The sequence below is a fragment of the Zootoca vivipara genome, chromosome 11 (genome assembly GCF_963506605.1).
Source record: "Zootoca vivipara chromosome 11, rZooViv1.1, whole genome shotgun sequence".
NCBI classification, from domain to species: domain Eukaryota; kingdom Metazoa; phylum Chordata; class Lepidosauria; order Squamata; family Lacertidae; genus Zootoca; species Zootoca vivipara.
The window spans coordinates 43,810,478-43,836,283 of record NC_083286.1 but is presented as its reverse complement, the minus strand read 5'-3'; the positions used below and the strand labels follow the sequence as shown (position 1 = coordinate 43,836,283).

The following is a 25,806-nucleotide window of genomic DNA, read 5'->3' as shown; positions in this document are numbered from 1 at the left end:
GGCTTCCAACAATTACCAACATACATTAAAATATCACAGATTAAAAACTTCCCTAAACAGGGCTGCCTTAAGATGTTTTCTAAATGTCAGGTAGTTGTTTATCTCCTTGACCTCCGATGGAAAGGCGTTCCACAGGGCGGGCGCCACTACTGAGAAGGCCCTCTGCCTGGTTCCCTGTAGCTTTGCTTCTCGCAGTGAGGGAACCGCCAGAAGGCCCTTGGCGCTGGATCTCAGTGTCCGGGCTGAACAATGGGGGTGGAGACGCTCCTTCGGGTATACTGGACAGAGGCCGTTTAGGGCTTTAAAGATCAACACCAACACTTTGAATTGTGCTCGGAAACGTACAATTCACAAGTACTTAATTGACAGTCTAGTTTGGGCCAGGGGTTTGAATGCAAGCTTACTGGTATGTTTTCCTTGGGCAAATGTTCTTCTACCCAGGAAACAGTCTACTACTTAGTCCACACCAAACTTAAACCTTGAAGACTAGAGTCTAGTAAAGGTGGTAGGCAGTGCTTTTTTCTGGGGTTACTCAAGGGTTTGCAGTACCAACACCTCTTACCTCCTAGAAGAAAAGCACTGGTGGTAGGAATCTGTTATAATAAGATGTTAAAGTACCTCAGTAAACCTACAATGCCCAAAGTTCTTTAGGGCAGGGTTCTCAGAAACTTCCTATCCCCAGGACCCAGCACTGAAATATAGGGTAGCCCACCAGTCACAAAATGGCAGCATAAACAGTTTCCCATTACCAAGATCACATGGTTTCTATTCCCCAATTAAATGATCACAGAAATCGTAATAGATGGAATCCAATGACATTACCCTGAACCAATCAAAATCTTTTTGCTCTTCAGATCATGCAATATCATGTGAGTAGGTATAATCATTTTTCAGTGTCTTTCTTTACTAAGACTTTGACTCATTTCCCTATTCATTAAATGTCTCCCAATATACTCTTTCATCTGTCTATAAAACAATTCAAGATTAATCACAATTGCCATGCCTAGTCGGCTCTCTTTTCATGCATACACTGACCACCATAGATTATATTTTTTCAGTGTTCTGTACAGTGAAAGGTAAGCAGGCACAGGCATTTTTAGTTTAGTTAGGTCAGGGGTGGCCAACTTCCAAGAGACTGTGATCTACTCACAGAGCCACTGATCTACCGGTGATCTACCACAGATGTCCAGTGATCTACCGGTAGATCACGATCTACCTGTTGGACATGCCTGAGTTAGGTCATAGGCTCAAAAGAAAATGGAATCCTCAAAATGATAGTTTTATTTTCTGCATCAGGAGCATCCCTGTGTCCAACCCTTATCCCATTTCTAGACTGCATTTGAAGAGAGCTTCCTATAAAAGTACTGAATGACATATATGTGTGTCCTTTATCAAGCGGAACTTCACCTGCTCGCTTCCATTCTTTGTATACCAAACCCAGGAAGATGGGTTATATTGGTGGGTTTCACTGCCAATCAAACATGCCAGGACCACAAAATCGCGTACGTAACTGATTATGCGCTCAGATTTTCCATGCGGTTCAGGCACTAAGGGAAAAAAACAAAACACACTTTTTTTAAAAAAGACCACTTGTGAAAGGATGCATCCAAGGATCTATAACACATATGAGTTACTCCATACCCTCTGATGAAAATAGGGATGTCTGAAGGCAGGGGTCAGCAACCTTTTTGAGCCGTGGGCTGGTCCACCATCCCTCAGACCATGTGGTGCTCCGGACTATCTATCTATCTATTGGGTGTGTGTGTGTGGAATGAACAAATTCCTATGCCCCACAAATAACCCAGAGATGCATTTTAAATAAAAGCACACATTCTACTCATGTTAAAACACATTGATTCCCGGACAGTCTGCAGGCTGGATTGAGAAGGCAATTGGGCCGCATCCGGGCCCCGGGCCTTAGGTTGCCTACCCCTCTGCTAAGGGAAAGCGGGACATTCTGGGATCAAATCAGAAACTGGGATGGCTTCTGTAAATCCAGAACTGTCCCTGGAAAATAGGGACACTTGGAGGATCTGCTACTTCCTTATCTTCGCTATTGTTACAGAAGGGGCTTCTGCCAAACCTAGGCCATGCTAATTTCTCCCAGCTGGATGCATGAACCAGAGCAAGGAAAAGATAACCGGCCTCAAAAGAGCCAAATACAAGCAACCCATTCAATGTCCTTCCTGCATTTCCTTTCTTCGTGTAAACAGGGGTTCAGCCAACTGAGAAGCAGAGCGCTGTTAAAACATATTGCTTTAATCTCTCCGATAAATTAGAGCTCAGCATATAAAGCACGAAACCAAATGTATCTGATTAGCATCACTGCTTCTCAGTCTGATTAATGTTCGTCAGCAGAGCGCGATCTCTTTTGTCATGCCGCTCTGTTTTAATGAAAGTTTTCCTTCTTAGATGGCACACACTGTTTCACTGCTCGGAATAAGCGATGACGACTGGATCTGCGGAGGCGTCAGCCAAAAGGGGGTGGGCTGGGGAGGAGAGGAGAGTGAACATGACAAGGCTATCCCATTGTGTTTTGAAATGGTGCCTTACTGGTGGGGCAGCACAAAGCTTTCAACAGCCATATGCATTACTTCAACTACGAGGCTCACAGTTAACTTTTCTTCTGCCTCTGCCCCCATTCCATGCTTTAAAACAGCATCTACATTCCAGATATGTTCAAGGTTTTGTTTTGTTTTTAAGCAGTTTGCCTCCACTGATTTTAAAATAAGAAATGAAATACACAGAGCATGTATCCTCCACATTTTAAGCTCACTAAAATCAATGCACCGTCTTGACTACAGAATACATACATTCCAAGAGTTTAAAGCCAAAATCTGAGACTCCATCTTCCCAGATGCCATCTTCCCATTTTTTTTTATCATGACAGAATGGCAGCCATTTTGGTTGTCATGATTTCACACCATAATTTCCCCCCCAAAAGGCACTATTTTCAAGTACAATGCCACCAAATGCATGTTTTTTTAACCCCACACAAAATCACACACCCCCTCAAAAAAGGACTTTTGTGCTGCAAAACTGCACAAGATCACAGCAACCAAAATGGCTGCCGGTCTCTCGCATTAAAAAATAAGATGTCCCAGTTTATATGGAACACTTGTAGGCTATGCAGAATATGCCATTTATATCTGCTGCCCAGATTCAACACACATTTATTTGAGAACAAGTACAGTTTTGTTGCAAAAAAGGAGATATATCTTTAAAGTAAAATTAATTAAGCTCAACATCTGCAACCATGTACATGTCTGGCTGGCTGCCACATGACTATAAAATGATTTTTTCTTTTTTTTCTTTTTTAAGGAAGCTTGTTTGCCATTCTCTGGGCAATCATTTGGAAGGGAAAGCAGGCTGTAGGGTGCTCAACAGCCCTGAGCTCCAGGCCTAGCTGCACAATTGTATTTTGCAAGTTAGCTGAAGTTAAATGGGAGACCACTGGAAACCATATAAAAAGCCAGCTTCAATTCACTTGATAATAAAAGACTCACCAGCAGAATCCTATATGTCTACTCAGAAGACACATTGAATACAATGGAACCTACTCCCCAAAAGTAGGCATGTCTAAAATTGCAGCCTAAGGCTGTAGTTGACTACAGCAGACCTCTGAGGAAATATGCACCAGGGTCGTAGCAGGGGGGGCTCCTCACCTCCACCAACGAAGGCCACTGTGGCCATTGCGGAAAGGCCCGCTATGCAGTGGAGCCGGCAGCAACATCCCCAGCGCTGTACAGGGTTGCAGCTGCTGCGGGGATGAAGCCGCTGCAGCCGCGAGTGGAGGATCCTGGGCGGCAGCATCCCCGTACGGCGCTGAGGTTTGCCGGCGGCTCTGCTGTGTAGCACGCATGTGTGGAGCCGCTGCATATGGCGCATGCGTCGTGCGCTTCCTGCGCATGTGTCATGCACGTACGACACATGCGTCGTGCGCGGCGGCACCACCTGAGCGTCGTGCACACCACCGCTGTGCATGCATGCTGTGTGGGGCAACGCCCCACCCACGGTGCTGCCCCGGGCCCCGGAAAGTCTTCATCCGCCCTTGATATGCATAGGATTGGGAAATACATTTCCTAGCCATGATACAAGCAAAGTTTCCACAATAAGAATGATGGACAAAGTTTGGACTTTCTACTCTCTCCCCTGATCACTTTTCTCATTCAGAAAGAGCCTCTGTGAAGGGTAGGTGGGTTCCCACGAGTTTAAGGGTCAATGGCCCAAATCCTCGATTGTTCTGTGATTGTATATCATCTATTGAACAGGGGCTCAGAATCCTTAGTCCAGACTCAAGCCTAGTCATACACAGACCAATGAATACATAACAGTCTCCATGACTCCATGACTCACAGGTAGCCAAAACGGTGCCCTCAAGAGTTTTTGGACTACAACTCCTTCAACCTGTCAGGGTGGTTGCTGGCTTCCCTCGAGCAATGACACTCCAAACCATCTAGTCTTTGATACTTTTATTGTGAAAGTTATTTACAGTGCAAGAGCTTCATGGAAACATGTCTACTCAGTACTATCAGATTCTCCCAATGGCGCTTTCCGGCTCCTCCCCCAGCAGAGTAGTTTGGGGACCCCAAATCTCCGCCCCCTGTGTTTGTGAGCCGCTGATCGCCTTAGTTCCGGGGTAAATTTGAAAGGACGCCCCTCTGCTGTTTCCCCACTAGAACTCTCTGCTGGGCTGGCCCCTCCTTCCTTGCTGGTATCACAGGCTTAGATGCTGCCTGAGCCCGGCCCCGCTCCACTCACTTCCTCCTTCCTGTCTCCTGTCCCTCCGCTGTTGTCAGAGCCGTTTGAAGAGCTGGATTTGATGAGGGGTGGCTGTTCCCTGTAAGTCCAGCCCCTTACAAACCACAGCTAGCATGGCTAGGAAGTATGAACATTGTAGTCCATCAAATCTGGAGCACACCAAGATAGGTACCCCAGTTCCACATGAAGTGGCCATAACTGCCAGCACAATGTAAACTGGTTTCTTCTGGGAATGACCAGAGACTTAGCTAAATTTGTCACAGTACATTTTGAATGCATTATAAACATCCAACACCAGTTGGTGCCAGAGAACAAAAAAGGAGTTTATATGGATTTTTACTTAGGCTTTTTTCTTTTGTTGTAACTATTTAACTTCTGACTTATTTATAGCTTTTTAACCTGTGTCTAGATCCACCCCAGCAAATGAAGGATGCATTATTGGATATTATCTAGGTCAGAAATTGCCTTGGTCAGACATCCCTAAACTTCGGCCCTCCAGATGTTTTGGACTACAATTCCCATCATCCCCGACCACTGGTCCTGTTAGCTAGGGATCATGGGAGTTGTAGGCCAAAACATCTGGAGGGCCGAAGTTTAGGGATGCCTGGCCTTGGTGCTACAGCAGCATTTAAAAAATATTTTAAAAAAACAGTATTACCGAAACGCAATGAATGGGTGTCCTTTTGCCACAAGTTAAATGCAAAACTTGGCTCTGCAATAATGAAATTCTAATCCTGTGAAACAGCTGCTTTTCAAGAAAACGGCTTGGCTGCTGCTTTTCCACAAGTATCCATGCAACTAGCAAATTGAAGGTTAATTTATTAACAGTCCAAGTGAAAGTCCTTCAAAACATTCTTGCTCTCAACTCTGAAATAGTTACGGCATATACAAAGGCAGCACATCATTAATATTTAATTGGCATCCATCAATGTGCCTCATCCGTTCTATATTTAGCCCCATCTTAATAATTCAGCAACTTGCATCTTCAGTAAAATATCATCTTACATCAAGGTACCTTTCTTACAATCCCATTTCAGTAAAAAGGGAAAGCATCAGTAAAAACTGTTGCAAAACCTGGGCAGGTTTGAAGGAGAGGGCAGGGAAAACAAAGTGAAAAACAAAAACAATACAAATACAAAAAGTCAGGACATTAGATAGAACAGGCATCCCCAAACTTCGGCCCTCCAGATGTTTTGGACTACAATTCTCATCTTCCCCGATCACCGGTTTTGTTAGCTAAGGATCATGGGAGTTGTAGGCCAAAACATCTGGAGGGCCACAGTTTGGGGATGCCCGAGATAGAACTTCAACTCCAGGAACAAACAGTATATAAATTTAAAAACACAAAGCTATGTCCAACCGCCCCCCCCCCAAAAAAACCCACACAAACCACACAATAAAAAAGTTGAAAATATTACATTCAGTACTGCACTCACTTATGCATCTTAAAGATAAAATGATAACATTTTAAAATGTTGCTTGCTCCAAGCGGTGTGCTTACTTATAGAACTTGCTATTATTGTTATTGTTTGAGTGCATATTTTAATTACCTGTGCTCATATTTTAGTGTTTTTGAGTCATTGGTTTTTATACTTGTAAACTGCTGCAAAAGTATAAGTATGTCAGTGGTGTCAAGAGCCAATGTCACATAATGGGTAATGCAAATGGGGTCAGTCACTGTCTCTCAGCCTAATCTATTTCACAGGTTTGAAAGGATAGAAAGTGTGGAAGGGCTTTATGCACCCTGAGCCCCTTGGCAGAAAGATGGGGTACCTATTACAGAATGAATAAATGCCCACTGCAATGCACAATGAATGAGGCCCATTTCTGTTTTCCTTCACAACAGTTCTGCATGTGGGTAGTTTCTGGTGCAACTTTTTTTGCATGTAAGACTCATGTTGTTCTCATTTCAACATTACTACAAGCTGCTTTCACCTTGGGAGAGAGGGCATAAGTATTGCATACATTTAATTCCCTGTGCAATCAAACCAATATTTTTTGTTTGGGGGGGGGGGAAATGTGGCTAACCCTGAATATAAGTACAGTGGTACCTTGAGTTACAAACACCTCAGGTTACAAACACCTCAGGTTACAAACTCTGCTAACCCGGAAGCAGTATCTCGGGTTTCAAACTTTGCCCCAGGATGAGAAAGTGAAACATGCGCCAGCGGGAAGCCCCATTAGCGAAAGCACGCCTCAGGTTAAGAACAGTTTCAGGTTAAGAACAGACCTCCGGAACAAATTAAGTTCGTAACCCGAGGTACCACTGTAAATCAACATGCCCTCAGATTGTTGAGGATTCTTCTCATGTTCTGCCTCCACCATCTATTCCCTTCCATTATGGTCCTAGTGCTCTTCAATGCTCAGCCTACCATGACACACCAAAGCCCACTTCCACAGGTATTCACAGTTGCTTTATAAGTCCATTTGAAAGATAGAGTTGGACAGGAAGGCAATGGAAGCTTTCCATGGGATCTCTCTACCTCTACGTCTATATCAGCAAGCAAAGCATCATAAACAGGGATGGGTGAAACCCAACAAGTATTTTGGAAGGAAGAGAACGCTGAACTCCCTTCCCCAATTTGGCTTCATGGGATTTTATTGCTATTAGCACAAATGTTCATTGAAACCAATAGCTGGGCAATGAAACCCTGGTTAGGTTATGTCACTATGAATAAATAGGATCACAAAAGAAGCAACCATTTCATGATCTTACCTTGCAAATGAAATGTAGAATTAACTTCTTCAGGTTTGGTTTTATAAACACAAGTATAGTTTCCAAGTTGGTCTCTTGTTGTGACATTGACCCTTAACAGAAGAAGCATTATAATTGATGTTATATGACTATTTTTTTAAAAAATTAAAAATTAAAAATGAGTGATAAGAAGCTGGAATTAACTTCAAAAAGCAAAAACTGAAAGTAGAATTAGAGAGTGAAGGCAAAATTGCTAAAACAAGGATATTCCAGATTCATGGAAGATTGAAACTGTAGCACGTGCAACAGATCAATTGATGGGCGGTGCATCTTGTATGAACAAACCACCACAGATAAAATACTACAGATGGAACTTCGGGTGAATATTTTACCCATTAGGTGAGACTGTTACCCATTATGTGGCCACCAACAAAAATGACATCCCTTTGTTGGTCTCCACCTCTCAAAGGTAAAATCAGGGATGGGTTCTGAAGATATTCAAGTTAAAGGTAAAGGTAAAGGACCCCTGACAGTTAAGTCCAGTCACGAACGACTCCGGGGTTGCGGCGCTCATCTCACTTTACAAGCCGAGGGAGCCGGCGGTTTTCCGCAGACAGTTCTTCCGGGTCATGTGGCCAGCAGCGCACAGAAACACTGTTTACCTTCCTGCCGGAGTGGGATACCTATTTATCTACTTGAACTTTTTTTCTTTCTTTTTTGGCGTGCTTTCGAACAGCTAGGTTGGCAGGAGCTGGGTCCGAACAATGGGAGCTCACCCCGTCGCGGGGGTTCGAACTGCCGACCTTCCAATCGGCAAGCCCAAGGCTCAGTGGTTTACACCACAGCACCACCCGCGTCCTTATCTGAAGATGTTACTAGACCACAAATCCCATCATCCCCAACGACTGGCCATGCCAACTCAGTGATAGGAGTTGAACTCCACTATCATCTGGTAGATCACATGCCTTCCACGTCAGGTAAAATGTTGTAGCACTTAAAGCTACATGATGATGCCGCATAATTGGCTGCCACTGCTGGGGCACGTCTGTCTTTATGACACCATGTAAATGCTGCTACACATTGTGAATGGAAAGAAAAAACTTTGACACAAAGATGCCCTTTGCAGTAGCTGCCCTGTGGCTCTCATAGTTAAGCTCTCCTCCTCACTGCAAATGCAATGTTTTATATCAGAATCATTTTTCATACCCTGCAGAAGATCATCAACTGGGGGTGGGGGGGAAGCAATGCCAATACACCTGTCTGCATCAAACCTTCCTTCCTTACAAACGCTGTAATACACTAGGCAAACCAGAAAGGCCACTCACTCATGTCGACTGCACCAACTGTTCTTGCTTTCATTCTTGTAGATTGTGTCATGTTTTATTGTTTCGTTCTCCTTCTTCCAAACAACCTCAATTTGTTCCACATCCATAGAAGGCTGAAGAACCAAACTACACAACAATTCAAGCTCAGCTGGACTCTGTAAAATGATGGTTTTAAGCACTGGATCTTTGGGGGAATCTATGAGAAATAAAAAGAAAGTTATGTGCTTAACAGAAAGTACTTTAACATGAAATTACATATTTATTTATTTTTTACAACAGACTATTTTGCAATGAGGGCATTAGAAAAGCCCTACCATTCTGCAATTCTACCAAACACACTTCAAACTGTTATTTCCATCAATTTCAGGGACTTGCTTTGAAGTAAATGCTCCCAGTGCATTTGCATCAACAAGTGTCACAGGTACGTGCTAGTCTGTAATCACAGTTCAAATTTGAAGTTAACTATTAGCAAAAACGCGATCTTAACAGACTTGATTAATGACCAAAGCAGCTTATTCCCAGTGGTCTTACTCCATGAAAATCAGTTGCCGCGACTGAAAGTCCCCACCCTCTTCACTGCCATCTAAGTCCCCTTCTCCCCTGGATTTTTTTCCCAAGCAATCTGAGACTGTGCCTGTGTGCAGCCAACCTTTCCTCTGTCCTGTTCATGCCTCTTCTGGTTCTGGGAGACAAAGGGGGAGGGAAGCTTGTCACAGCAGGAGGAGGGAGAACCAAGCCTCTTTGCCAGCCTGACCCATCTCTTCCTCTTGGCCTTCCTCCTTCCACTCTCCTGCTTCAGCTTCTGCCTCCAATTCTGGACTTCTCTCTGCTACAGACTCTCCCAGATCACTAAGGCCTGTTAAGTCTTCAGCTTCCAGCACTTCCTCTTCCCAGTCTTCTCCCTCTAACCACTCATCGTTGTCCCACCACTACTCCCTGGGCTCTAAGCCTTCTTCCCTTGGTTCCCCTGCTGGTTCCTCCCACCATTCCTCGGCATCCAACCAGTCCATGACAACTAGACAAAGAAGCCTTTGGGTGTAAGGTCCACAAAGCAGTATGCCTCTAAATATCAGTTTCTGGGAATCATAGGTGGGCAAAGCACTGTGGCAATCATGACCAGTTTGCAGGCTTCCCACAGGTTGGCCACTAAGAACAGGATTCTGGACTAGATGGGCCATTGGCCTTGTAGAATAGTGGGTAAGAAGGATGAAGACACAGCTCTCAAAACAACCAGCTCTTTTTTCTAGCTCTGAGTCCAGACTGAACAGTAGCTTAGCCAACTGGCTTATATAGTACTCAGTAACTTGCAACAGTAACAAACTTCCCCTAGCTACCCAATCCATGAACAGCACTCTCAATCCTTCATTTGCATGTTGTGGACCTGTGAGAACTGCAGCCACAGTGGGCAGGGTAAGAACTGCAGCCACAGTGGCCAGAAGGAGTACTGCAGTTAACTTAATACATAACACCCATTGTGGACCTGAGTGAGAACTGCAGCCACGGTGGCCAGAAGGAGTACTGCAGTTAACTTAATACATAACAGGCCTGATCCAGCAGGCTCTTATGTTCTTAATCAGGGGTCAGCAAACTTTTTCAGCAGGGGGCCAGTCCACTGTCCCTCAGACCTTATGGGGGGCCAGACACACTCTCTCTCCCTCTCTCTCTCTCTCTCTCTATATATATATATATATAGGGGGAATTAACAAATTCCTATGCTCCACAAATAACCCGGAGAGGCATTTAAAATAAAAGGACACGTCTACTCATGTAAAAACATGCTGAGTCCCAGACCGTCCGCAGGCCGGATTTAGAAGGTGAATGGGCCAGAACCGTCCCCCGGGCCTTAGTTTGCCTACCCATGTTCTTAATGAATCACAGTTCCACTGAGTTAAGTTCAACTAATTTTCCTCCATATAAATTCTGTGAAATATCCCTAATAACTCAGTATTTATTTTATGTGAAGCAATTTATCCCTGACTGTTCAGCCTAAAAAAAAGGTTACTCAAGCAGCTTAAATATCCGTGGTAAGAGGGTCCATGCCCAGCATGACCAAAAAGGAGTGCTAAAATACCTCTGTCTCTTTTTCGACAAAGGGAGAAACTTGACAAACTGGTTTAAGAATGCATCCCCATGGAGCAGCTCAGAAAAAGCTAGCAGCAAAACCATAGGGCTTGGTTTGATATAAAAATGAAAGACTCAGTGGGTAACCTCAGACACACATGGTTCACTAAAGTTTCCTGCACAGCTACCCATAAGCTGTACTTTGTATTCTGGAGTTAAATAGTCAGACAGGTTTGGTTTCTATCCACATACTTTTTGACCTAAAATTATTTAATGGCAAAAATGCAAATAATAATATTTACTACCTGTGTAGCCCACACACGCTGTCAAGGGGGCCCATGAAGTTCATAAAACATTATCATGAAGACTGTCCATCTCAGCCCAGCCTTAAATGCAAGCAGTTTCCACCACCCCCCCACCCTCAATTTGTTCACTGGCTTTTAGCTACTCTAGAAAATTTTGATCAGATGTTTTGAAATTTATCTCCATGGGCATGGTGGCTGGAATCTTGCTTGTGGTTCCCCTCCCCTGCAAAAACATGACTTCTCTACTACCAATCAATGTTCAGGATTAAGAGGAGAAAACATACCCTTCATGGTTAAATTATACTTCTTGAAAGGCAGGATCGGCGCTTGTGCAATGGAACGTGGAGCTGCCAAAAAGAAAAGTTGAGACTAGATTTATTTTCATATCGAGCAGAACAAGATTCAGCAGAAGATTAATTTGCTCTTTTAACATTCTTTAATTGAATAAAAAAATATAAGGACCACAGGAGCAGAAGTACAATTGATAAAGAACACTGGGCTGCCACTAAAAACAGCCTTATGCTCAGAGCTTCTCCTTATCCTCCTAGTTCATTTTCTGATACCCTTATGCTGTGTGTATATTTTCCTCCACACACTGGCTATTGAGCATGACTGTGCTGGCTGTGGATATAATCCAGAACATCTGGAGGATGCCAGGCTGGGGGAAGCTGAGTTATGCAGAGTTGGAGTAAGACCAAGAAGACTCAGTGGAAGGTAGATCTTTTAAACTGCCTTATTCTGAGCAGACCACTGGTCCCAACTGGTCTACTCTCCAGGGTCTTAGAGGCCTTTGCAACCAGTGACTTCTCTAAACTGAAGTTGCTATGTCTTGAATTGACTCTTAAGAAGTCTTCATCTGAAGTGAACAGTGGACTAAGGGCACATTTTTAATCACAAAATCGTTTACAAGCTGTCACTGCAGATTTGACTTCTCTTCTGCAAACCATGGGCCACACTAAACTACAAACTAAGAGTCAAACTCAATGTAAGGTCACATACATTACAGTAAGGTGAAATTGCATTACCACATTTAAAAGACAATTGAAAAAACCCAAAATGCACATATAAGTAGTTGTCATGAGGAAGAGGAAAAAGCAGCATGGAGACTATGGCAAGACAAAGGGGGAGATCTTCATGCACACAGACAAACACAAAATGCTGAGGGGTGGGGGAATCCCTCTCTCCAGCAATTATTCACAGTATAGCCCAAGGATTGTTCCTCCCAATGCAAATAGCATTGGGGGGGGGGACTCTTGGATATCAGGAAAGGGTTAAGTGCCCCCTGCCTGCCTGCCATTGTCTTGACCCTTGCAGAAGAATGGGCACATTAAGTGCAGAAACACTTTTAAAGTAATGTTTTCCTTGGCTCTTCATAGCTGTGATCTGTGGTCTGAGATATTTAGGAAGAATACATTCCAAAGACCAAGCCTATGTTGCTGAAAATCAGAACCACCCCAATATTCTTTCAAAACGTTTTGGAGCATGAAAAAGTCTTCCGACACTGCAGGGGTCTGGCTCCTTTTCATTTTTATATAATATGTGAGTTGCTAGGGAGGGGTGTGTGTGTGTGTGTGTGTGTGTTTTAAAAGCTCCTCCCTTCCTGTGGATGAGAGAAAATGTTTTGGAGCAAGGGCTACGTTTTATTTTAAGGAGCTGTTTCAAAGGCATCTGTTTGGTGGGACTCCTTGACTGATGGTTCTGGAGGGGAAGAGAAGCCCGCTGGATTGCAGAATGGAGCTTCAGAGCATCAAAAGAAGTGCCCTGCTGGGTCAGAGCAAGGGACCGCTTCAGTCCAGCATCCTGTTTCCACCACTGGCCAATCAGATGCTTCCCAGAAGCCCACAAAACAGTGCAAGAAGGCAGCAGCCAACCAAACACCCACTACAGGAAACCTGTACAGGATGTTGAGAAATAAACAGCGGAACTTCCCTAAATGTAACCTTGGGCTAGGTGACAGAATGAGCACAAATCAGCTCGTCTAGCATTTCCTGGGCTGGGCCCCTTTGGCCTGATAAGCAACTGAAACAGCTTGATACCCAACATGCAACCAAACGGCAGTGGCTAGTGTCCATTGGGACTGGGAGGGTGGAAGACAGGGAGCCCAACGTCAGGTAGAACCAGCAACAGGTGGCGCCAACTAGTTCTAGTTGTGCTCCTATCCTCCTAACTCAGCCGCGTTCTACATAGGGCAACGCTGATATTAAAATGAGAGACAGTGCCACCCTCTGGAATGCTTGTAAGTAAGGCAGGCAAGCAAGCAAGGGCTCAGGTAGGAGTAGCCTCCAGTTCAACCAGACCAGGTTTTGTAAAAAAAATACACTGTTTCCTGTAGGCCATGCTGCCAAGACTTAGGCTGCACATACTGTATACTCAGTGGTATATCGTGTCCTCCCTAAAGGAGGGCACGTGTTGCTGTGAGACCTGGAGACCGACCTCCTGTGGGTGGGCAAGACTGGTCAGCCACAACACCCGATCGGTAGGTCCCTCGATGTTGGGTTCAACCTGGCCAATGGGGCGCAGTCCAAACAGATTGAGGGACCTATATATACCCATGCACGTGACCCAGAGCTTCTCTTTCAGCTTGTGCGTTCGGAACACCCTCTCCCTACTTTTAGGGCTTTGTTGTGCTTGACCTTGCTATGCCGTCATGTGTCGTCTGTCGTTGGGACAGGGGCATGGCAGGAATTTCCCCCACTTGGCTGATTGGCTGTTGCCATTTGGGTTTCGCCTCCCGCATTGCAAATTGTCACAACTTGTAAGGTTGTGGATAGGCACTGGTTCAGGTGATAGGGATGGGGGAACGCTCTCGCCATCCCTATGTGAAGGGTATTCCGTTAAAGGAATCCAGGGACTCAAATGGTTTGGTCAACCCCCGAGAGGGGGTTGTGCCCGTGCCTGAGTCCCCCTGAGGGGGACATCTGGGTGGCAAAAAGTCTGTTCCCGGCTTTCTGCCTATCCAGGTGTTCACCCTTGGCTGACCCCTGCTGGTGCCCTGGGTCAGCGCTACCTGCAAGGGTGCAGGGAGCTAGTCGAACCAGAGCCTATGCAACCACTCACTTTCTGTAATCAATAAAGTTGTGGCCTAAATTCTGCCAAAAACTAAAACTAAAATTTGAGTCAAGTGTGAATTTATTTAGGGGGGGGGGAGTCTCTGGGTCTGAACACACAATTTTTTTCTGGGGGTTCTCAACACTACACAATACTGGCACCTTTTTTTCTAGAAGAAAAGCACTGTGTGTATTTAAAGCACATTACTTCCCCCCAAGAATCCTGGGAGCTGTAGTTTACCCCTTGCAGAGCCATCATTCTCAGCACCCTTAAACTACACTTCCTGGAATATTTTTTTTTGGGGGGGGGACATCATGTACTTTAAGTGTATGGTGCATATGTAGCCTTAGAGCAGATTTGCGCCATATATCCAAGCACAACCAACACATGTATAAAGCACATTTGTCCCCACAAAGAATTGTGGAATCTGTAGTTTGTTAAGGACACTGGGATTGGTGGACTTGTGTGGGTAAATGGCGGTCTCCGTGACTTTTGGGGGTAAGTCATGTGCTTCCTTTGTGTGGTGCAGATGTTCCCGTAGGTGTCTCAGGCTGCTGAACCCTCCCGCTGCCACCCGGGTTCTCTAGTACAGGGTAAGAGGTGCAAAAGCTGGGGTCTGATTCATGTCAGTGCCAGCAAGAATCCAGGTAATAAATCTGGTTTTTCTGCATTTATTAAGAGAGGAGGAGGAGAGGGTGGGAATGTGCCTAGCCCCAGCTTAAAGGATGCGTGAATTGCAGCCTTGAGAATTTTGCTACGTGCCTCTTTTTAAGTCACCAGCAACACTTGTTGTTTCGGTTTTGCCTACACAATCTTATCAGCAGAGCTACCAAGTGCACTTGCCCGGGCTGAAGAATGCAACTCAATCAATACATGACAAGGTACAGGCTTCTCCTGGAATGAGTGACAAGAAGACTCCTACAGGGCAAAAGAAAAACACAAGGTGTTCCTCAGCCTTATCTTCCTCCTCTCAATAACTGGAATATTTTAGAGTGTAAACTCCCTTGGCACAAGATTAATCTTGTGCTGTCATCACTACTGGTAGAAACAGCAGACATGAGAAAATAGCCCTACTGGGAAATAATAATAGGTTGTTACCTGAGGTGGAAGTTCCCCGAGAGAAAATTCCATTGCTGGAAGTCCTTTCCTGGTTGCGATTTTGGGCTGTCAAAGTATCAGCTACATACAATGAAAAAAAAAAGAATACAAAATATTTATTCTTTTTATGGTACGGTTTTGAGATTCTTGTTTTAATTTCACGTTTCTGGATCCTGAGAATGGAACTGACCCTTCATCCAGACACAGTGAGCAAATGTCCCAATCCTTTGACAACAAATTATGAACAGGGCATCTTTCCTTTCATTCCCTTGTACAGGGAAAAGCAAACCAGATTGGAAATTAAAGCTTATTGAGTCAGGAGAGCATCCTCCATCTCACCTGTGGACAGCAGGCTAGCTTAGGGACACAGGGTAGGCCATGTGGACCACACAGGTCAGCCTTCCCTTGCCCTCCATCATCTCCTCCATGCAACAAAGTCTCATGGAAAATGCAACTTAAGTTATTCCAAAAGAAGATATTGGAGTGCCATACTCCAAATCATTTGCCCATGAACATGGACAGAAAATAGCAGTTACAGCTGGAAGGCAACATCTGGAGAGCTGCACTGATCATTGCAATACATCTATTTATTATTATTATTATTATTATTATTATTATTATTATTATTCCATATAAGATGGTTATATAATCTAAGAAGAGGAAAGGCTGTGACTGTCATGAAATGACAGTCTTCTGAATTTCCACTACATTACTGGCCACACTCTGTCTAATGGTAAGGCAGGGGCTCTGGTAATGAATATTGGATATATTATTATTATTATTATTTTGATGCGGGTGGCGCTGTGGTCTAAACCACTGAGCCTTGGGCTTGCCGATTAGAGGGTCGGCAATTTGAATCCCTGCAATGGGATGAGCTCCCGTTGCTCTGTCCCAGCTCCTGCCCACCTAGCAGTTCGAAAGCACGCCAAAAAAGTACAAGTAGATAAATAGGTACCACTCCGGTGGGAAGGTAAATGGCGTTTCCATGCACTGCTCTGGTTTCGGTGTTGGCCACATGACCCGGAAAACTGTCTGTGGACAAACACTGGCTCCCTCGGCTCCCGCCGGCTCATCTGTGAAGCAAGATGAGCGCTGCGACCACAGAGTCGTCTGCAACTGGACTTAACTGTCAGGGTTCCTTTACACCTTTACCTTTTTAAATACCTGTTTAGGGATGCATTTCCTGACCCACTTTCTTTGATAAACTTTTTTGTTTAATAAAACTTTTCTCATTTATTGATCAGCTCCTGCCTGGGACTCTAAATCATTACATTTTCCCCTCACACAAGTCCCCCACTAGATAATCTGTGGTAAATTGTAGAAATTTGTGTAATTGGTATACTGTGAGGTGGGTGCACTATATTTAATTGGGGGCAGGTAGTGGGAGCGGATCCACCACATTATTAATTTGTGGTATTAAGTGGTGGGTCTGCTATATTTTAATGGCGGTTTTCATGGTGCTTTTCCTTGGAAACCCTGTGTTTTACCATTGAATTGGAGCAAACAGCAACTGGGTTTTCCAGAGAAAAGTGCCAGGACAGAAAAAGCCCACACTCTGACACAGAACTTTAAAGTGCAAACTTGTGCCTGAAAGTGTGGTATAAAAGTAATCTGGATGAGCCCCGAGTCCCTTGAGGAAGTGTAGAAAAAATAAACTCGCTGCAATTTTTACAAAATTCTAACAAAGAACCTGGTGATCCATATATATTATTGTAATTTTGCCAGGTAAATCTGAAAGAAGCTTAGACTGAATGTACAATGCACAAAATTAAGCAAGTGGCTTCGAAAGCAGATATAAGTCATCTCAAGTCCTGACTGATTCAGAACACATCCTGGGTTCTGGACAGGTCTCCTGCTATTCCCTCTCGCGGCTGGCTTTTTCTGACAACTTAGTTCCAGGGAATTTGAATGCCGCTTTCCAAGAGCTAAAGCACTTTAAGTGAATGATTAATGGTTATGACTAACAATTATGGCTGAAAATGATAAAGAAGGACTTCCTCCCAGTTAAATCAAGTCTATAGCATAAAAAAAAACAGAACAGAAAGACTATTTCTGGGGAGTTCCACATTTCCTGAGGACTGTACAAAAAGGAGACAAATGGCTCAAGTGCCTTGTTTTAGAGCAGGCATGTCCAACAGGTAGATCTTGATCTACCGGTAGATCACTGGACGTCTGCAGTAGATCACTGGCTCCCCCCCAAGAAGCTGAACAACTGTGGCTCCGCTAAAAAAAAAGCTCAACATTTTACCTCCTCCCTGAAAAAACTCAACTTTGACCTGAATCCCCAAAAAGGGGGTAAATCACTGCCAGTTTTTAACTCTAAGTAGATCGCAGTCTCTTGGGAGTTGGCCACCCCTGCTTTAGAGGGATGAGATACGGGTAACTTCTTAGGCTTGCTTCTTTCTATGCAGCACGCACCCTGCTACCAGTAACAACACTTTGTCCAGGGAGAAATGAGTATCAACCCTTAAGTCAAAAATTGGTATCTCTGAAAAGACATCACCAAGTTCACAAGCTGAATCCTGGGACTATTACGCATGGGTGTCACCATTTTACACCCTTCATGAGCACCCACCCTTGACTTGGGTTTTCTGTTTCTACAGGCAACTAGAAGGCTCAATAGCTAAAAGACACCCTAATTAGTTGTTGTTGTTTATTAAATTTATTGGTCTCTGGATCATGGTGCCCTCCAGATGTTGGAACTTCTATACCGTAATTCCTGACCACGGGCAGTGTGTGGCTGGGGTCTGATAAGCAACATCTTCTCAAGAGCACCAGATTCACTACCCCAACATAGAGTATACAGGGTCAGTCTAGGATTGGAAAGATCCAAATTCAAATCCCAGTTAATACCATAGATACCCTCTAGGATGCCTGGATATTCATGCACACCTTTCCATCTCAGAGCTGTTTCAATACATTTTGCTGTCTGTAGAGAAGATGACCAACTAACAGCCTTACTTCAACACTACCAGCAAAATAGTGTCTTCCCACAACATCCAAGGTAACAGGCTAGCTGATGGGGAAGAAGGTAAGACAAGGTGCACAGGGCTTAGTTCCCCAAAACCTAGCAGGTGTTCCACACTCCCTGCCCTGCTCTGCCTCTCTTCAGACTCCTCTTCCATCTCATTTTGGGCCATTTTCTGACATGCTGTTAAAATATATTTCATACGAGACAGGTCTGGGGGAAATGTATGAGTATAATGTAAAGAGTAAATGTGTGTTGTTTCCATTTCCTCATTGGTTGCTAAATGACTAACAAACATTGTACTGGTTTTTGCAAGGGGGATTCTGTGTGCTAACAGGGTTTAGACATCAGCCTTGCAAAGTCACACAGTAGATTCACCTCTTGCCATTTGGATGGAGGCTCTTCTCCATCTAATGTCTCCTGCCTCTGTTGTTGTCCTCAGCAACCCACAAATAACATTTTGTGTCTGTGCCAGACCAATGAGATCATTTCAGTTATGTCCCCCAAGTGGAAGGAATACAGTGTCTTATCTGAGATCATCATAACCAATAATGCCTTTGTCAATAATGGACTGAGAAATTAATCAGCCTGCTGCTCTTTGCTGCAATGATTCATGTCTGCTTGCTTCTAAGGAAACAGGCTGCCTCCACTAGCTATAGATCAATTGGGAACTGGATTTTTTTTTTTCAGAGGAGGCTCCCTTAAAATGAGTCTATTCTTTTTAAAAAGTATACGGTAGTAATTTGCTTTTGTGACGAGAACAAAACAACATATAACATCCAGAAGATGAGGGTAACACGTAGTTCAGAGCATTGAGTGCATCTGTTTCACTGTAAAGCATCTGTTGCTCTTATGACCAGAATTCTCCTTTTGGATTGACAGTGTCATCTTTACAGTATAGTCATTCCACAGGAAGCCATGCGTTGCTGGTGGTTGCCAGTTCTGTTCCTTTCGCACTATGTATTTTAATTAAAAAATGCCATGTCACTTGAAACTTCCCTTTTGTCTTTTAAAAATCACTACACTATTTCACCTTGTGTCTCACTTTTCCCCATCAATGTAATTGTCCAAGCTGTTGCCATTCATAGGGTTGCCAGGTCTGCTTCCAAAAAATAGCGGACAAGCGGTGGGGGGGGGGGTAAATTAAATTAAATTATGAAGAGAAATAGTTGAGGGGTGTACCGGTATGTGTGCCACAGTTGCACACATCTGCACCCAGCCTCCTACTGAGTTCCATTAAAAGTACCAGTATACCTAAAATACAAAGAACAAACTTCCTACAGGAAACTGAAACTGAAGAGAAATGGCTAAGGGGTGAAACTGAAGTACTATAAGTTCTATAAGCTATGAAACTACTTCAATTGAAAATATACAGGCCTCAAGTCTGACTTTATTCTCTGCAACATTAGTAATATTTGCAGGAACAGAGTGCCTTGCAGAACAGTGTCTAAGCTGCATTTCTAGACCCTTACCTGGGGGTAAGCCATATGTAGGGTTGCACTGCACAAGACAGTTAGGATTGGTGCAACATAAAGCAGTGATGAAGAGTGAAGAACCTGAGCACAGGAGCCAACTCCTAGGGGCCGTGGGGGCTTCCCCCAAAGTTGATGGGCATTGCCATTCAAATGCTGTGCATGTACCACATGTGATCAGCTATGCAAGCATACCCTCCAACATTTCTCGGATGAAATTAGGGACTTCCCATTCCATAATGATTATTTTACTATTTATACCCCATGCATCTTACTGGGTTGCCGCTTTGGGCAGCTTCCAACATATATAAAAACCTAATAAAACATTAAACTTTTTTTTAAAAAAAAACACTTCCCTATACAGAATTACCTTCAGATGGCTCGGGGGTCAGATAACTCCATACCCTCCAGCATTTCTCCAATGAAAATAGGGACATCCTAAGTGGGACATTCTAGGATGAAATCAGAAACCAGGACATCATCTCTAAAACAGGGTATTGTCCCTGGAAAATAGGGACACTCAGAGGGTGGGGCTTACCTGGGCCTCCAAATATTTTATTCAAGTTGGCATCCCTGAACCTGAGTTGTATATTCTCTCTTTTTAGTCCCTCTTTCCATATCACTGCTGCTTTGCAGTCATCCCCACAATAGTCATGTGAGAGAAATCCATTAATCATCCCAGAGCTTTGTACAGCATTTTAAATGCCTGAGCCTAAAATTTAACTGCTGCTGTTCTCCCCCATTCTTGATTCTCACCTCCTCCTTTGAGGATATGCTTCAAGTGCAAATGTTACCAGGTTTAATTCCACAATATTATCTCTAGATAGGCCCAGGAGAGATCCATGTCTCGTGACATGAGTTGCCATCCAGTTTTCACAATACTGGGTCAGATGGAGGTCAATGGCCTGACTGAGTACTGTATACAGCATAGTATTCCTATATTGCCCACCTTCTGATTGACCTCATCAAGCAGAGAAGAAACTCCAAGAAGGCACTAAGCACATAAATTTCAGGCAATCTTTCTGTAGGGTGGCATCACTTTGCCCAAAACAGCTCTGTCCTAGAACTCCACCAGAAAGTCTGAAGTTCACAGTGTGGAAGAGGTACTTGCTTGCACCACCACTGCAGGATATTGGGCAGAAATGAAGCATTCACTGAGTCATTTTAATATCCATCAAGCTATGATAGACAGCTGATAAGCAGACTGGCAAAATCCAGAAAAGGCCGAGTGAGGCCCACCATTTCCACGAGGGATGATGCTCCATCAATATTAATAATAATAATAATTTATTCTTTGTACCCCGCCCATCTGGCTGGGTTTCCCCAGCCACTTTGGGGTGCTTCCAACAAAGATTAAAATGTCACACATTTAAAACTTCCCTGAACAGGGCTGCCTTCAGATGTTTTCTAAATGTCAGGTAGTTGTTTATCTCCTTGACATCTGAAGGGAGGGCGTTCCACAGGGCGGGTGCCACTACCGAGAAGGCCCTCTGCCTGGTTCCCTGTAGCTTTGCTTCTCGCAGTGAGGGAACCGCCAGAAGGCCCTCGGCGCTGGACATCAGTGTCCGGGCAGAACAATGGGGGTGGAGACACTCCTTCAGGTATACATCTGAGCAAGTTCTGGTCAATCTTTGACCCTCCAGATGTCACTGAACTACAACTTCCATTATCCCTGGACACTGGTTATGTTTGCTGGGTCTGGTGGGAGTTGCAGTTCATCCAAAAGTAGAAGGCCAAAGGTTCACCGCACCTGATTGCCTGGTGTGTTGCTGTTGCTCATTGAGAGGGAGAGGTGTTGTGGATGTCAGCATGGTGCAAACGCACTGGCAGAGCCAACCCAGGATTTCTGCCAGTGCATGCGCACTGTGCCAATCGCCTTCCACCTCACTGCCTCTGCTTTCCAGTAAGCAACTGTGACCCACTTGCCAGGAAGCCTAGTGGCTCTGCCTCACCTGGTGACCTACTTCTGCATCTACAAAACTCCAAAACATCAAACCTGGAATTTCCACACAGCCATCGTGATTCATAACCAACGAGAGACCACTCATTCATTAGTCTCCTTTTTAAAGCCACTCTGCATACTAACTGAGAAATCTTTCTCCACGCATGGACATTTTAGGTAGCCAAAACTGCAATATCCATCTACAAAAGGATCAGCAGGCTTGGTTTGAAGGAGGCACAGGAGTGGGGAGAACCCTAAGGAGAGGAATCCAAACAGTCCAATAAGGATTGAGGAAACAAAATGCTGACTGCCTTTTGCAGGAGCAGAAAACAAGAGAAGATGAAATGGAAGTATCCTCAAGGATCTTGCTAGCTGGTTGGTTGGCTGGAACCCTGAACAGGCACATTCCACACTACACCATTTTGTTGCAGGACCCCGTCTAAGCTAGCAGCCATCCCCACTGTGTGGCATTAAATTATACTCCATGGTGTGAAGTATTGGAAGCCAAGTGGTTTTACTTGATGACTTCACTATGCTTAAAAATCGTTTTCTCATAGTGAAGGGGCATTCCGGCTCCCCATTTAAAATTGTTCCTTTGTTTCTCTGTTTAAGATAAAACGTAGATCATGGAGGAGCTTCTGAACAGCTTTGATACTACAAAGCACAAAGGTACTTGCTTAATTTTGGGCTAGACTTTAACAGCAACCACTCGGTGCTGTTGGAGGGGAACCTCAACGCTGAGCTGATCAAGAATTCTGAAGCTGAAACCAGGTCCATTTGGGGTGGGCAACACTGCTTCAACTTCAAAAAGTAACAAATGTCAGATAAAACTACTCAATCTCTTTCTAATCCTTCTGATCCCAGCAGTACAGTGATACATCCTGTTGGCCTCTTCAGCAGTAAATAGATCAGAGGCATGTGTGATCCCACCCAATCTCAGAAATTCTGAAGATGATTGGTTGGATCCAGACTAAGCAAGTGGCACTTAGTTGCCACTGAAATCAACTTAAGGCTGCATTCAAACTATACTTTTAAAGTACATCTCTCCCCACCCGTCAAAGAATTATGAGCACTGTAGTTTTTTTAAGGGTTGTTAAAATATCTCTGTTTGGGGTGATCTACACTACCCAGAATTCTTTGAGCAACAGAAACTGCTTTGAATGTGCTTTAATGTGCATGGGTTGTACACAACCAGAGTCTCAATGATTGTAACAGGACTTTGGTGTAACGTGTGTGAGTTTGGACTCTGTAGGATCCAGCCCTACGCCTAGTAATTCAAAATCTAGTCAGAAACTGCTGTCTGTTGTACAGGAGATGTCTGACGCTATAGCCATTATAGGCCTACTACAATTTTTAAGGAAAGGAACATGGGGTAAGGATATTTTTCAATAGTGACTTTATAAACCCTATGAATTCTAATGGAATTCAGTCTATGAAAGAGTTCCACTGGTTTATTTCATGTCCTCACTGTGTGATTTGGTAAAAACACTCTCTTCTCAAACTTTCAAACAGGAAGCATTGACACCACTTCCTCTGCATTTACTGTGGCGGAAACTGCGGGGAGGGGAGAATCGTCAGATATCGTGCCAAACAGGGTTTTAATGCAGCGTGCACAAAACAGGACTTCAAAGTGCTAAAACAGTTTTAAATGTGTAGTGAGGTTGGGGACCTGGAGCCGGAGACTAGAGTCCTATCTGCACACTGTACATTTAAAGCATAGTTGTTAAGGAGAGACTATTCCACTCACAGATCTTCAATTCTCAGAGTTCCCTGGGAAGAGGGGCCGACTTTTAAACCACCCTGAGAACTGCAGCTCTGCAAGGGGAATAAGGGTCCCCTAACAACTCACAACACATCAAAATGCAAGTAGATAAATAACGAAAGCACATCAAAACGCAAGTAGATAAATAGGAAGGTAAACGGCGTTTCCATGTGCTGCTCTGGTTTGCCAGAAGCGGCTTTGTCATGCTGGCCACATGACCTGGAAGCTATACGCCGGCTCCCTCAGCCAATAATGCGAGATGAGCGTGCAACCCCAGATTTGGGCACGACTGGACCTAATGGTCAGGGGTCCCTTTACCTTTAACAACTCACAACACCCCTAACCTCCCAGGATTCTTTGGGGGGAAGCCATGGCTGTTTATAATAGTATGATACTGCTTTAATTCTATGGTGCGGATGGGTCCCTAGGGCAATGTCAGCAGGATCTAGGACAGGCATGCCCAAATGTCAGCCCTCCAGATGTTTTGGACTACAATTCCCATCATCCCTGACCACTGGTCCTGTTAGCTAGGGATCATGTAAGTTGTAGGCCAAAACATCTGGAGGGCCGCAATTTGGGGATGCCTGGTCTAGGAACCCTCTTCTGTTGTAAGAGACTTGCACAAATCTGTGAGTTTGTTAGGTCTTGGGTGAGAGCCAGCATTGATGACAGTGAGAGACAGGATGCTGAGAGCTGTTGGGGGGGGGGAGTAGTAGTTTGAGATGGAAGTTCCACCTCTGTGTTTGTATATTCACATTCCTGACTTTATTGTGCCTTTTTTGTAACCGTTGTTTCAGTTTACTGCAGACTGTTTAGAGACAGTTTAATATCTGAAGTGATATTGGAATGGTCTAAATAAATAAAAATCTGAGGCAACAAGTGGGGGGGGGAGAGTGCTGTTGCGCTCATGTCCTGCTGTGGGGGGGGGACCTTCCTACAGGCATCTGGTTGGCCACTGGGAGAACAGGATGTTGGACTGGATGGGTCTGATCCAGCAAGACTCTTCTTATGTCCTTGTGTCTTTATAACTGTGCGCGCGCATGGTGGTGGTTATAGTGGAGTCAAAGAGCAACGGCATGCAAGTAGCACATCATTCACACAGAGCAGCAAACAGACACAAAATAAAGCACAGTGATCATTCACAGCTGAAACAATGGGCCATCATCCTGGCATTATTAAGTTAATTCCACCGGAAATGTTGCTCCAACAACACGGATCTCCAGCCATAGGGACTATTGTCTGCCTCCACTTTACCACCTGCTGGAATCTTACCTTCTCCCCCGGTTTATTCCCCCCCCCCTTCCTTTTATTAGACTAGGAAGGCAATGGCTTTTACAAAAGAGGACATGAAGGATTCTACAACCAGGGGAATGCAGAGTTTGGAAGCGCCTTAGCCGCGTATCTTTTTAATCTTAATAGTCATAAGGTAGGAATTAACCTTTCAGGGGGCGGGGAAGCCTGGTTAGAAGATTCGGGCAGAACATCACTTCACCAAAACAACCCCCTCCTCCCAAATAAACTCGGGCTGGGGTAAATAAAGAGAATGTTTAAAATTAAAATTAAAATGCCTTGGAGAATCTAACCCCTCCCCTCGGTTTGGAGAAAATAATTGTCATCGTTTTATTTATTTTTTGCCTTGAAGCAAACCTTCTCAAGGTGACTGCTCACCTTGGGATGAGAAACGCAGCAACGACCATCCTTTTTTCTGGCCGTTTGCCTAGATTGCCAGCCGCCCGGAGAAAACACAGCGGAAATTCATACCGAATATTAATATCCTTACCTGCGGGAGTGCTGCTGTTGCTGCTGCTCCCGACGTCCAAGACACCGCAAACAATCAGCAGGAGAAGGAGGCGAACGGAGTGCAACGCCACGGAGGCGCTCATACTTGCTTGCAGCTGGCAGAAGCTTCTGCAATAGCACTGCAATGAGATCAGGCCACTTGCTCCGTTGCGCCCCGCTCGGCCGCTCCAGCAACCAGCGCCTCGTTCTTTGAGAAGGGTGTTGCCCAAGAGCCGTACTAATAACGGGAGACTGACGTCAAGAGGAGCAACCAACCAGCGAATCGTTGGGCAGGTGCGAAAGGGAAAGTGTGGCCATCGCGCAACTGTTTAGACCCTCCGAATCTTTCTAAGAATGAATGAATGAATGAATGAATGCCCTCCAGATGTGTTTGGCCTACAACTCCCATGACCCCTAGCTAGCAGGACCAGTGGTCAGGGATGATGGGAATTGTAGTCTCAAAACATCTGGAGGGCCAATGTTGAGGAAGCCTGGGTTAGAGAGTGGACGTTCCAATCCTATGCATCCTTACTCAAAAGTACCGGTAAGTTGCACTGGGTCTCCGTGTTGGGCTTTTCCCAGGTAAGTGT

At 44.5% G+C, this 25,806-nt stretch overlaps 1 protein-coding gene across 2 annotated transcripts in view; it reads right to left on the bottom strand.

Moving 5' to 3' along the window:
• EMB (embigin) overlaps positions 1-25,416 on the bottom strand; it is a 31,256-nt gene extending 5,840 nt beyond the window's left edge. For both annotated transcript variants that reach the window (XM_060280309.1, XM_035100730.2), the window contains exons 1-6: positions 25,218-25,416; positions 15,294-15,374; positions 11,432-11,494; positions 8,782-8,977; positions 7,478-7,569; positions 1,408-1,547 (exon numbers count right to left, since the gene is read on the bottom strand). In XM_060280309.1, coding sequence (XP_060136292.1) covers positions 1,408-1,547; positions 7,478-7,569; positions 8,782-8,977; positions 11,432-11,494; positions 15,294-15,374; positions 25,218-25,320 — 675 coding nt within the window. In that variant the 5' untranslated portion in view covers positions 25,321-25,416. The remainder of the gene's footprint in view (positions 1-1,407; positions 1,548-7,477; positions 7,570-8,781; positions 8,978-11,431; positions 11,495-15,293; positions 15,375-25,217) is intronic.
• Between the last annotated feature and the right edge of the window lie 390 nt (positions 25,417-25,806).